The sequence below is a fragment of the Tubulanus polymorphus genome, chromosome 8 (genome assembly GCF_964204645.1).
Source record: "Tubulanus polymorphus chromosome 8, tnTubPoly1.2, whole genome shotgun sequence".
Taxonomy (NCBI): domain Eukaryota; kingdom Metazoa; phylum Nemertea; class Palaeonemertea; order Tubulaniformes; family Tubulanidae; genus Tubulanus; species Tubulanus polymorphus.
Genome location: NC_134032.1, coordinates 11698463 through 11711919, shown reverse-complemented (window position 1 = coordinate 11711919; position 13457 = coordinate 11698463). Strand labels below are relative to the sequence as shown.

Genomic DNA, 13457 nt, shown 5'->3' with positions numbered 1-13457 from the left:
CCTACACCTCACTTCAATCTAACATGTTTTCAGGGTTAGGTAGCAAGGTTAAGGCATACACTTTTAAGAGCCTTTCCATATATCTTCAAAAGCACTTTCCAGGGGGATTCGAAAAGATGAACCCCGTTTGCCCTTAGCCTGGGCGTATGGCAGGGAGGAATAATTAGGCCAATCACTTACCTCTTACCTCCCAAGCATTTGCTTTCAATCATTATCTGTACCCCTTATCGGTTAACGAACCCTGGCCCCTTAACGGTCATCTACTGTCCGCAACTGACAAACCCTGGCCCGCTCTATTCTCCAACCCTTACTTATTGCCCGTATCATTGCCCCACTGCCGCATCCCAGTCACCGAAAAAAAAGAAATTTTTTTTTCATCTCAAACCAGAAGTGCGCAGCCATCAGCACCGATCTGTTCTATCAATGTTTATCTTAGGAAAATAAAAATTGCGAAATAATGAACAAATTGTCGAGATCGATGAATATTAAACCAGGGTTCTGATCAACAGTGAGTGAGTCACATGTTACACACACACACACACACAGATGTGTCTCCTCCAGGGCTGCGAGCAGATGAGAGCATTTTACAGCACTCTACAGTACTTTACTGCGACAACGCGTACTGCAGTAGTACTGTCGAGGAACACATGATCATCATAACCATAATTATCACTCATCGCTGATCGATAGATTAAAATACGTCAATACCCCGGAGAGGGAGTGGGTGGGCGGGCGTTGAGTGGGTGCGGATCAGGGAGTGGCTCTTTAGGCGGGAATGGAAACCCGAGCGAAAGAGGGAGCGTACCTTAATCTGAGAAAGATCCTAAACATGAATCATATACTGGGCCAGGAAGTGGATACTGAGGGAGTGGACAGCTAGAGAGAATGGACATAGGAATATGAACCTGAATGGAATGTGTGGTCATTGGCGCCAATGAGAGAGTGGAAGCGGGAATGGACTCTTAAGAGAGATATAGGCCGAACCCACGTGAACTGATCCTACAATAATTTCTCAAGAAAATATTCCTTACTTTAAAAAAAAACTGAAAAAGTTACAAGTTCCCTGTATCAAATATTAAATTTTCTCCTTTAAGATATTGATCACACAAATTTCGGAAAAATCAAGTTTTAAACCTTCTCTACGTTACAATTTGAACTCCAAACGACCCCTATTGCGTTTGCATACGAATACATAGTCAAATATCGAATAAATTCAAATACGTAGAGAAACTGATGACATTTCTATATCTCTCTCGAGATCTCGAAATATTTATTCAACAACAACAACAAAAACGGCAACAAAAGCAATTTATTCGACGCGCGTAAAACTGATTGCGAACAAAGAACGATGACTATACTGAAGGTTCAGTTCTCATTGACGTCATCGCGTAATAAGCGTTTCGTTTTTCTCGGTAAATCTTACCAAGTTGTTTTCAGCTCGTCCCGAGTTCGCGAACTCTCGCTACGGCGCCAGATCCGAGAAAATTGCGCAACAACCTCGCCGCTGTTAAATTGTTTCAAAAATAACCCGGAAAAACAAATTACGTTCGAGGCGCCGTTTATTACAAACTATTTCTAGGAACGGACTAACGTGTGTACCGGGTCAGAGAGGCTTGTTAAGAATGGTTCGTTTCAAAGTTCAGCGGTTCTAAGTCTTGCGACACGACACGACACGACACTCAGTCGCAGGGAAAATCACAGGAATTTCTACGAGTGTAGCAGCAACGTCTGCCGAAACGGAATGTCTGAATTCCATTGTTTCAAATGGAAATTATTACAAAATCGCGGCCTAATGCCTTCTCTTGTATGTTCGGAAAGACCTATCTATGAATAGTAGGGTCAAATACAGTGGAGATTTCAGAATAAAATCATTATCGAGTAAACAGTCTACGGATTGACAAACAAGTATTTTTCCACATAAAGTTGACATGTTCTGCCTGTTGGAATGTGCAGCACATAATTCCTCATCGGATCTGAATGTCTCAGGGCCATCTGCGTCACCAGTTTGTCCCATTATTGACAAGATTTGAAAAAATAAACATAAATCCAACAAATCTATTCACGAAACTTTGCATCAGGACTCAAGTATTTCTAAAACAGAGTTTTTTTTGTAAAAATAGTCTCTGCCATCGTCCGATTCACCACGCCGGCCTTGGGCTGCTTTGATTTCAGTGGCCTCGAATTTCCCTCGGACCCTGCCTTCTAGGAATCCTTCATCAAAGAGCTCGGAATATTCAACTGTCAAAGTCGCAGTATCAATCAATCACTAGGAAAAACATTTTGTAAGAATTTCAAGTGGCGCAAAAATCTAACAATGGCCTAGAGAAGATCGGCGGTGTCGTTAACGTGACGTGTGGGAAAATTCCTGGCGTTTGTTTCGTAGTTTTTATCGCCGTAAATAAACAATACAAACATTAGAAGAGAGGCTCGACGCAACGACGACCATATTGCACAATATCGGAATTCCGTACGGCGTCGAACGACGATCAGCGATTGGTCGAATCCGGGTTTTTATCGGCGCTCTGGTATTTTTAAATTTGGGGTCGACGAGATCGGGACAATACGGTGGGAATAAAGTTTCTTGTTACGCAACCAGTGAAATCAGGGGCCGGACCCAGAGGCCAATTTTGGAAGAACTTGTCACTTCTCCAAAATAGCGCTTTTGGGACTAACAGCGGTTCTATGGCGATGACATTGTACAAGTCTCACACGAGTCCTCCTGAATTTGCCCCTGACAATCCTAGACTACCAATTAGACGTATCAAGACCCAACACTTCATTTCACAAACTCCCTTAAACCCGACCCTTCGCCCAGAAAAACAACCAAATCCTATGATTTCGTTGTCACTAAACACCAAATGCAGTTCTACAGTTTTGCCTCATAAACATACAACTCCCACATCGTGTTACATAGTCACGAACTAAACTGAATTTGACTCCGACTGGGAGGAGATTTAAACCTCACATGTGTCATCCGTCAGTTCGCATTTCAACTTGTGAACCCGATCGATCGAGTCGTCTATAAAAACCAGGCAAGTTTGGACTCTGACCAAAATGTCTACGCATGTACATATGTCATGGACTGGTCAACACGACGGGTTAAACCAGTCTAAAATAACGCGAGTTCACAAATAGGTTTACGACACGTGCGGAGCTGGGAAACAAAACGTTCTAATTGTAGCCATAATTATAGAATCAATCCGTCATTATCATGACTCCTAAACTCCAAACTATACCATCCATTGGCACTGTCGAGTCCAAAATCTGTAATTATGACTCCCTAAGACCTTAACTATCCCTTATCTAGTCATAATATGACTCAAAAATCTACAACAATGACTCCTACTAAAGTAATTGACTTGAATAGCGCTCGCAACCATGTCATATACGACAATGCAATGACTTATCCAGCGATACCAAACGATGTCATCAGGGACGGGGCCCGTTCCTTCTGTACTACCGCCAAATTCATCAGACAAAGTTAAATGATAACTTTCATTTTCAAATGAAAAACTTTAAATTTCAAATGCAGGTCCAGGTCTAGGCTTGAAAAATAAAATTTATCTGCTTTGTATTGAGTTCCGGCGAGCAGGGCCAATCCCAAAACCCGAGTCATAATAATAATAATAATATCCTATACGACGACATAAACAGATCGCAAGTTCGTCGAAGTGCACCGGAGTCGATCCGGGACCCGGTCGTAAAGAATTGAGCAACAACATCGGAAACCGCAGCCATTTCCACCTCGTGACAGTAAAATAGATTCCCGCGCGCTGGGAGAATGGGGAGGTCACGCCAGTTCAGATCGTCGTCGATTCATGAAAAATGTCAACGATATCGGAATTTCGATTGCGAAATATCGCGCGCGCGCGCGTGCTCGGCGCCCGCAGTGTAAATATTTTCATTCATAAAGTGTCGACATTATGCGGCATTGTTATTCGTGTAATTCAATCGAGGAACGTTTGACATTCATTCCGATAAACGGCCGTTCTGAAATTTTGCAACAACTCGGTGAAATTATGTTAGATATCGATTTTTTGTTCCCGCATACAACGGATATTTCTACAGCTGCTATAGTTTATAGTAAACCGTTTGTCGGCCTTAATTGAAAAAAGGGTCCCACAATCTTGAAGAGCGTCGCGCTTTCATTTTCATTAAACCAGAGAAAATTAAGTTAGATATCGATCCTTTCCCAATATTCTACCAGATACATTCTAGGGCCCAGCAGTATGTTTATGGGCTCCGATTCCGAATATTTTCGACGTTCTCACATGAGAAGACGCCCTCCAATTTCGAAGAGCCACAACTTTCGTTTGACCAGAAACGATTAGTAGCTAAACGATGGACTTTCTAAGCCGAAGCCGAAACCGAGTCCAACCGGAGCCACCCACTTGAGAAAAGGTGACTCCAAATGCTGCGATCGTCAACTGATGACCATTTTTCTAAACTTAAAATAGGGATTCCCCCTGTTACTTATTTGATACTTCGTTTGATTTTTTTTGGGGTGCCTTACAAACCTACCCCAACCAGTGGGGGGGGGGGGGGGTTGTTGGATGGTGTAACGGATGAACATTAGCTAAGCTTTTAGTATTGCGAATTCTCTAAGAATTAGATAAACAATTCATGATTCTAAAAACAAATCAACTGTGAGGTCGGGGGAAAATCTCAGTTCGCGTTGTTGGCCGGAAATTTCTGTCTGGGACGTATAGATTCCGGTTTCGATTATAACCTCATCTCAGACGAACGAAAAACCCGACAGAGAGGAGTTGCATCAGTAAACATTATTTTCATAAGTAACATTGAGCAATAGCTGGTAAACCGCAGATACCACAGTGACGTGATGTCTTCTGCTATCTAACTGCATTAGGATTTCCGGGAGGTAATAGTTGTTGATGAGGATATGTGGCAATACCTGCATGCGCAACGAGACGGAAATAACCTCGTCCAGACTCTCAACCGGTTGCAGCTACAGTGGTTGACCACTTCCTCTACAGAATCGGATTCCCACGCCGACTGGAGGCAGCTCACATTCCTAAAGGATCGCTTCATGACATCATTGGCTAAATTCTACAGCACGAACTGATTCAAGATTCAAGCGCTTTATAAACCGAGAAAGTTTCTCAACTTCGGTACGAAAACAATGGAGAGTTTAATCTAAAGACTGGCCATCCTCCATCGCGAGTCATTTTTGATAGAAATTCATCCAGTTCAGTTCGGTTTTCAACGACAAAAGTAGATCAATTTTTACAACGAGTGATTCATTTTACTGATTACCATTTCTATCAATGATAAGAACTGAATGGATGAACCATGCTGCGGCACTTATTGTTCTATCCCCGCATCAAATCCTGGTTCAAAATAACCATTAATGTTCAGGATATCCTGTACACATTCATAAATCTCTCTCTCCCATAACTGCTATTCCCCGCTCTCCATCCCATTCTCCTTCTCTTCCTCCTCTCTCTGCCATTCCCCGCTCTCATTCTCCTTTTCATCCTCTCTTCTATCACTGCTATTCACCGCCCTCCCTCCCATTCTCCTTCTCTTCCTCCTCCCTCCTATATCTGCTATCCCGCTCTCATTATCCTTTTCATCTTCTCTTCTATCATAACTATTCACCGCTCTCCCTCTCATTCTCCTTCTCTTCCTGCTCTCCCATCATCACTACCATTCCCAGCTCTTCCTCTCTTCCTGTCAATATGTACCTTCCTCCCTCAGCCCCTCGAGTCCTATCACCATGATTTCCTCCTGCCCATCCTCCCCTTTTCTCCCTCGACACTATCACTATGATTCCCTGCTCTCACCTCTCCCCTCCATTAATCCCTTCAAACTCATTCTATAAATATTGAGTCATATAATAATCAACTTCCTCATTTTTACAACATAAACATCTATTTATATCTACAGACACAAGCTATTTATTTATCTAACCCCCCATCCTGATTACATACATAGTCCCATCCATACGAGAGGAAAAACCGATATATTTCACAATATCATCAGAGAGGTTTTTAAATAATACTCGACCGACTTTTCGATGAGAAGCCGACCGACTGAACTGTGAACCTTTGATAATCGATTGGGAAAAAAAACCATCTGATCTGAAGTACGAATGAGGACGAGGCCGAACTGATTGAATGATTGGATAATAAACGGCTTCGTTTTACTGGTTTTGATCGCACTTAACAGCGTTGAATATAAAACCCTACGATCAGGTACAACAGTTGTGTGTCAGTATGCAGAGTTAAAATCAGTTTTTTATCGATGACGTTTGTGTCGGTTAACTCTCCTCTCCTGGGGTAGAGGCGAGGCTGCCGGTGAAGGAACTGTGCTACCATCAGGATTCAAACGCATGAACCCTGGATTGATGAGAGACCAGTGAAAGACTGACTGACTGCTACCATCAGGATTCAAACACATCAACCCTGGATTGATGAGAGAACAATGAAAGACCATCACAACCAGGATCCAAACCTATGAACCATGGACTGAAAGACCAGAGTTCAGTTGCTCGAAAATAGGTTTAAGTTTACCAGCGGATAGTTGACACAGTAACAACTGAAATTGCATTGTAACAATAGAATATGTCCACCAACTAACTCTAACCAAGTTTTGAGCAACTGACCCCAGAACCTGAAATAGAGAGCGACAACTCTGGCTCCTTCGATCCCGGGGTCAAAATGGGGCGGTGGGGATTTAGGGCAGAATTAACAAAATTCGTGAAACTTACTTTTCCTTATCTTTGAAGACGAATTTCCTGAGTTTCAAATCGCGCAGCACGATGCCGTTGTCGTGGCAGCACGCGACCGCCGCGGCGATCTGACCGAACAGCCGACTGACCTCGTCCTCTTTCAGCCGACGCCGGTCGCGCACGTACGAGTGCAGGTCGCCGTACGACCGCTCGAACACGACGTACGCGTTCGTCTCGCCGACGATGATCTCGACGATGTCGTTGATGTTGTCGTGGTAGTCGATGCGCCAGTACGCCGACAACACATCGCGATATCGTTCAACGCTTATCACCTGCAAAACGCACAAAACATTAATAAATCTTGTTGCGAACTTTTTTTTGGGGGGGGGGGTGTCAAACTTGCCCCGTCCCTGTATAACCCTCTTCGATCACTACATCATTCCAGTGAGAAGGTCTTAGAAGTTTTCAAGGAATCAAGGAGTCATAGGGACCTATTTCATATGCTGGAATTTTAAAGGCGCTGCATTCATTGTTCAGTGTATGACATATCGTGGCTGCTGAAGGATAGCAAGGCTTTCGACCCCCCACTAAAAATACAGAAAATATAAGCTTAATTTTGGTGAAATCTTCTTTTTTCACATTAGCTCAATATATTTCAAAGTAATTACCAGCATTGATAGAATATCGATATCCACTTTGGTTGGGACAGAAGGTATTTTATAAGGGGTGGATGTGAAAAATGAAAGAGGCGGCTGTTGTGGAGAACACCGAGTCCCGACGATACGAGGGAAAATCTGTTCGATTTCACAATACCATCGGGAATTTTTAAACGATACTTAACCGACTTTTCAACGAGAAGCCTGAAGACTGAACTGAACATTTGACGATCGATTGAAAATAACAACATCTGATCGAGTACTAAACTAAACGTCGACAAGTTTTACTGGTTTCGATCGTAATCTAGACTTCACTGCATCATTGAAAAATAACACCCCACGATCAAGTTCAACAGTTGTGAGTACAGAGCTAAAATCAGTTCATTTTTCAAATCTTGACTTAGAACCGTGCCGGGCTGACCGACTAACTGACCGACTGCCAGACATTAGACACCAGCTCACTTTCAAAAACTGATCGTCCAAATGTCACTATCGTAGTTAATACAGTAGTGGGTAGTGAATGTCTGAAGGGGTTGGTTCCAGGACCTACAGATTCATACATGCCGAATAATCTTATTATTGTCTTATTCTCAATGACCTCAAGGATTCAGATTAAGTCACAGTGACGATTTTCTCATTCTCAATGACTTCAGCGCGTCAGTAAAATTATGATTACTAACTAGTGACTACCTCATTCTCAACTTCAGTGATTCAATAAAATTATGATTAGTAACTAAGACGAACTTCTACTATCAAAAAAAAGTTGCAACTATAGATCTTAGTTTACAATAGCAATAAACATGTATCTAGATAACTGGACAGGGTCAGGTCAGGGTGGGAGGAACGTCAGATTCGTGTATCTATAGGGAAAGCAACCATGCCTCACTCACAGAGGCCACCAGGTCGCCGTGGTGATCAACAGTTACCGACAAGTCGCATTGTTTGTTACGGGTGCACACATTCTGGGTGGGTTCCGGAATTTGTGTCAATGGTAACTAAGGCTTTGTCAATGGACTCGGCATAGTCACACAGTACAATACAGATTATACAGTAGTACTGAACTACTACCTGCATGGCGGCACACACCAGACAGAATCATGACTCAACCCGGGCCCGGATCAGAAACACAAAAAGAAATTCACAAATCTCAAATGAATGAATAATGAAAAAACTTCTGATAACAACAAACAAAAACCACTTTTTAATTTATTATTCAATATACTACTCGCCGGCCGGGCTACGGCGTAACTACGCATTATGACTCAAAACAGGTCCGGGGAATTCGAAATTTGAGTTCACGCTTTTTATTTGGTTTGACTCATTTTCAGTAAGATCTCTTGTTCGGGCATAAACTGGGAATTTCCATTCTGCCCGAACTTATCCGTTTTACTAACACATGTGGTACGTGTAATGACGAATGACATAGTCATAACAGGGCAGGCCACTTTAGGCTTAAATTTGACTCGTTTCTTTCCTTGACTTGCCGCCCGACTATTCCCTGACTTATAAACTGTTTTCCCTGACTTGATCTGCTAAGAATTCAATCAATTAACGCAGTCAAACATGTAAGACATAGACGGAAACTGTTTGATTTTATGCCTGATCTAACAATGTCAATAAATATCCTGTTTTTCATTTTTTTTTTTAAACAAAATTCCCCGACTTTTTTAAAGAAAAGAAAATCCACAGACTTTTTCCTGATTTTCAGGTAGGCTAAGTGCATAATTTCAGTGCGCCTCTTGAGACACTGAGTCAATCTAGTATAGAAATGGGGCACATAATACATTCTTTGACACTATTTCGAAAACAGATTTGAAAAACGTTCCCCAACCCTTGGAACAGGGAATCGCCTTTTTATTTGCCGAAAAGTGATAAGACCCGCCTTATCAGCTAAACAAGTAATAAGTGTAAGTATAAAATATCTGCGCACGTGGCACACGCTGCCCCCAGGGTCCAGTTTCATGGTTTTTAAGCTTTATCTTAAGTCTACGATGATCGGAAAAGGGTGAAGGTATGTTAAAATTACGTTGATATTTAAAAAAAAACCACAATTTCAATCAATTTGTCGTTTAACCGAGCCGAATTTCATGTCGAACAAAAAGTCTTAAGAATTCGGGAATACGACATAAAATCACGAAGAAAAAAACAACGAAAATTTTCTTTTTGTAAATCGTTCATTGAATTTGGTCAGAACGTCATCACTACATTCATAGTTTTCCTTCATAATATTGTATGGATTTTCTTCGACCGAATCAAATCTCTAGTCAATTCCGTCTATAGAAACCAACAAGTCTTCAAGAAATATTTAGGTGTGACAGTACAACTCTAGTACATATATAAGATTTAAATAAGTATCTATTGGCAACGGTTTCGACGACAATGACGACGATGACAGATGATAAAACAAAGAGCATCTGCTGACGAAGAAAAGGGAGTTGCCAGATTTACAATCGCGCTAAAAATAACCAGAAAACCGATGATATCGAGGTACTTCACAGTACAACGACGCCGTTTAATATTTTTAAAAAAACCATTTAACATCACAACTCAGCAATTTTATTACGCGTCGTTGTGAATTTTTCGGAAATGTTCCAGAAATCACGGAAATGTACGATGAAAAAAAAATTGAGGATTTTAAACGCTGGATTGCGTAAGTTCTGGCTGCGTAGGTTATTCAGAAAGATTTAAATTTGATGATGAATTATCTCGATTAGTCATCGTTTCATCAGCGATGATGATTGCTATAGCGACATATGGTTTCGATAGGATTACAACACACCGTAATGTAAATTCACGCTCGTTTAAAAAATTTGTGTGTGGGTTTTATAGGTCTGGGCTCGGGGTAGGATCAGTTACGTAATCGACCATGGCTCAAAGATGACACCAGTTTTCATACCCCTATAGCCTAAAGGGTGCTTGAATAATCCCCCCCCCCGAGTTTTGAATATTTAACCTGAACCTATTTTCACATATCGATGTTACATAAAGAGTTTTGAAGTAAAGGTTTAGGCCTAAAAAATGAGACTGGTAATCTGTTAGCAGGATAGATCCTTAACCTGGACCTGGTTTCGTAACGACAGGTAACAATCGTCCATGGAACTCAGCCAAAAACGAGGTCCCACTTCAAAGCTAGAATGATTATTAGACCTTATGCAATGTAATGACCATCGAAAAGACCATAATTCATAATTTCTAGTTGAACAGCATTCAAACAAAAGACACAACCTTAATCAGTTCTTTTGCGAAAAAGTTTGTCCCTAAAAAAAAAAGAAAAAATGTTTTTAAACGTACCTTGCAGACGTATTCCAGTTGTGTTTCGATATTCACAGCTGTGTACGAATTCGTTCCGTCGTATTGTTTTTGTAACAAATACCGCCCGATTTTTAGCACGGTCCGGGCTGGATCTTCGACGGGAAACGCCGGCGGACTATTCGGTTGTAAGTCCGGACTTAGATTACCGAAATTCGCCGATTGCTGGTCCGTTTCGACTTGCTTACGATGATGGGGGCCATTTTGCTGCGGCGAAGGTATCACTAACGGCCGCGGTCGAGGTCTCGGGATATTCATTTACGCGGATTACGAATTCGTCGCGAGTCCTTGAGTCCGTTTGTTTTTTTTTTTGTTTATTTCGTTTTATCTTATTCCCCACGGAATAAAATAAATGGCAGGTTTTGTAGTAAGGGTTATCACAGATAAATAAATACAAAAGATTTTTTCAGCTCCTCTAAATACTCATATCCTCAACGATTAATCCGAGGATTCCAGCTTTTCAATCGTTCCTTCAAAATACTAATACGAGAAAGCCCAGCTTTTCTTCTAACAGTCGCGAATTCCACGAAGAAATTTGTCGATTTCAAATCGCCCAAAAAAATCAGTCAATCTCCTAGTTTTCTACACGGAGAAAATGATGAAATGCGGGGCTAATAAATCAAAAATATTAACATCGAATGATGAAACACGATTGCACCAGGTCACAGGTGATGAATAATTTTTCAGTTACGAATTACTTAATCCTGAAAAAAACTGAAGAGTTTTTACTACAGGTCGACGGCTACACAAAGTAACTGACCGCCTAAATCCTCTGTCCCAACAAAAAAAAATGAAAACCGTTTCGAGCTTATCCACACACTGCTGACTTCACCGGGAAGGGCCTCCTGTCCACCTCAGCTAGCCGCCCTGCTCTTAAAATCCACCAGCTCTAGCAACGGAACCATTCCAACTCACCGTCATCATCGTGTGTAATTTCTATGACGTGTGAAATCGTAAGCGGAGAGCTAGGTCGTCAATAAAAACCAATTCAATTCAATTCATTTCCGGATTACCCACAGTGAGAGATTAATACGCGACGGGCGAATCACAAATTTCGCAGTTCGTCGTTTAAAAATATTTTTTGATTTCACTGACATATCTAAACTCTAATCATCGAAAGTTTTTCGAGAAATTAAAGCTAGAATTTTAGTATTGGAAGCATTTGGTAATTTATGTTTGCATTTCGTTGGGTGCTCAGTTGATATTTTCCGTGGCGCGTGAATATGAGCGTAAAACCGTTTGGGTATTGCGTCATCGGTGAATGAACGCGAAGTAAAACGGGAAATTTTCAAGCGAAACGATGATTATTCGTTGTTCGAGCACGCAATGGACGTGACGAGACTGAAAAATTACGGGATTAGTAGAATAAAATTCCAGTACCTGAAATTCAAAGTTTTATGCGAAGTTACGTGTAATAAGTCGGTCAAATTCGATATATCTAGGACGCCGTTTGGAAAAGATGCGCAATTCGCCCTAATCTTATCTGCCGAAGAGTTCACAGCGCGACTTCGATCTGAGCAGCGCTGCGCGTTATTGCGTCGTTTATAATTATGGCGGACAATATGGCTATAAATTATTCTGCTTTTTAACGATCCATATTAAATATGTCGCTCAAATCCAGAGCAAACTACTAATTTTTAGGCTTGTACTAATCCAGTCGCAGCGGTGGAAGGTCACGGTTCCCACGGCTTTTTGTCTCTGCATGTTCACTAAAATATGTCTGTGCGCGTGACTCTGTAGTTGGAATTGGTTACACATTCCAGCGCATTCAATTAAGACTAACGAAATAAGAAGTGAAAAGCACAGGCCTAGGGGCAGGGCACGATTTTTGCAATTGGGGTGGTGTGAACCATTCTGCAATGTTATTCAATTTTCTATATAAAGCTCTACTTAACTATTGATTATTTTTGCGCAACGCTAATTCATCCTGTCAACAGTCTGGATTTTCCAAAAAAAGGAAACTATACCGGTGGCTTTTTATATTGCGTCATCTAAAATACACACTGAATTGGGATCAGCGCTTCAGTGGTGCGGGTTTCAATTTATCAGCTACCCACCGACATGATGACGCATGATATACGTCACTGGAATTCCTCAGTGATTACACGCGTGTGCCATATACGGCTATTGTAAACAAATGAAGTGCCGCCCGCTCAGCCAATCGGCTTTAAGCACTCTCCGTATTGCTATTGGCTTCGTAGGAAGCGGGAAATCGTGGTTCATTCATAAAAATTGGACACGCGCGCGAGTCGGATGCACGTGTCAGACGTCGCGCCACGGACAAAGGACAGGATGGAAAATACACGTGGTACCTTGAACATCTTTGTTGACGCTGATGGAGGCGCCCGGTGATAACGTCTGCCTTTGTTATTAACCGGCATTCTTTTACATAAATCGAATTCGTGTCGATGATGTCGACATGGAAACAAAGTTCGCAGATAGAAACTTCATTTTATTTATAAACTATCTATTCAGTTCTAAACGGAGTTTGAAAGTTTGTTCACAGTTAGATAACAATTTTATGATGTTCGGTATTGTTACGACGGTATCCATGCCAGTTGTCTGGATTATCAAAACACTTATGAAGAGTGCCCTCTCGAACCAGACCAACTCGCTGGGACCAACGAATTCTAAAACGAAAAAAAGTCACCCAAACCATCCCAAAAATTGAAACCGTTGAAATCATTCTTTCCTAACTTTCAACCGATTATTTGAGAAAGTAATTAATTACGCCTGTTTTCCGTACCAAACGTGAGAAAAAATAGTTAAATATACAACTTGCGAATTGATCACTTTTTTAT

At 41.5% G+C, this 13457-nt stretch overlaps 1 protein-coding gene across 1 annotated transcript in view; it reads right to left on the bottom strand.

Annotated features, from left to right (window-relative positions):
* Window positions 1–11589, bottom strand: part of LOC141909534 (tribbles homolog 2-like) — a 29242-nt gene extending 17653 nt beyond the window's left edge. The window contains exons 1-2 of the mRNA XM_074799977.1: window positions 10639–11589; window positions 6731–7023 (exon numbers count right to left, since the gene is read on the bottom strand). Coding sequence (XP_074656078.1) covers window positions 6731–7023; window positions 10639–10914 — 569 coding nt within the window. The 5' untranslated portion in view covers window positions 10915–11589. The remainder of the gene's footprint in view (window positions 1–6730; window positions 7024–10638) is intronic.
* Between the last annotated feature and the right edge of the window lie 1868 nt (window positions 11590–13457).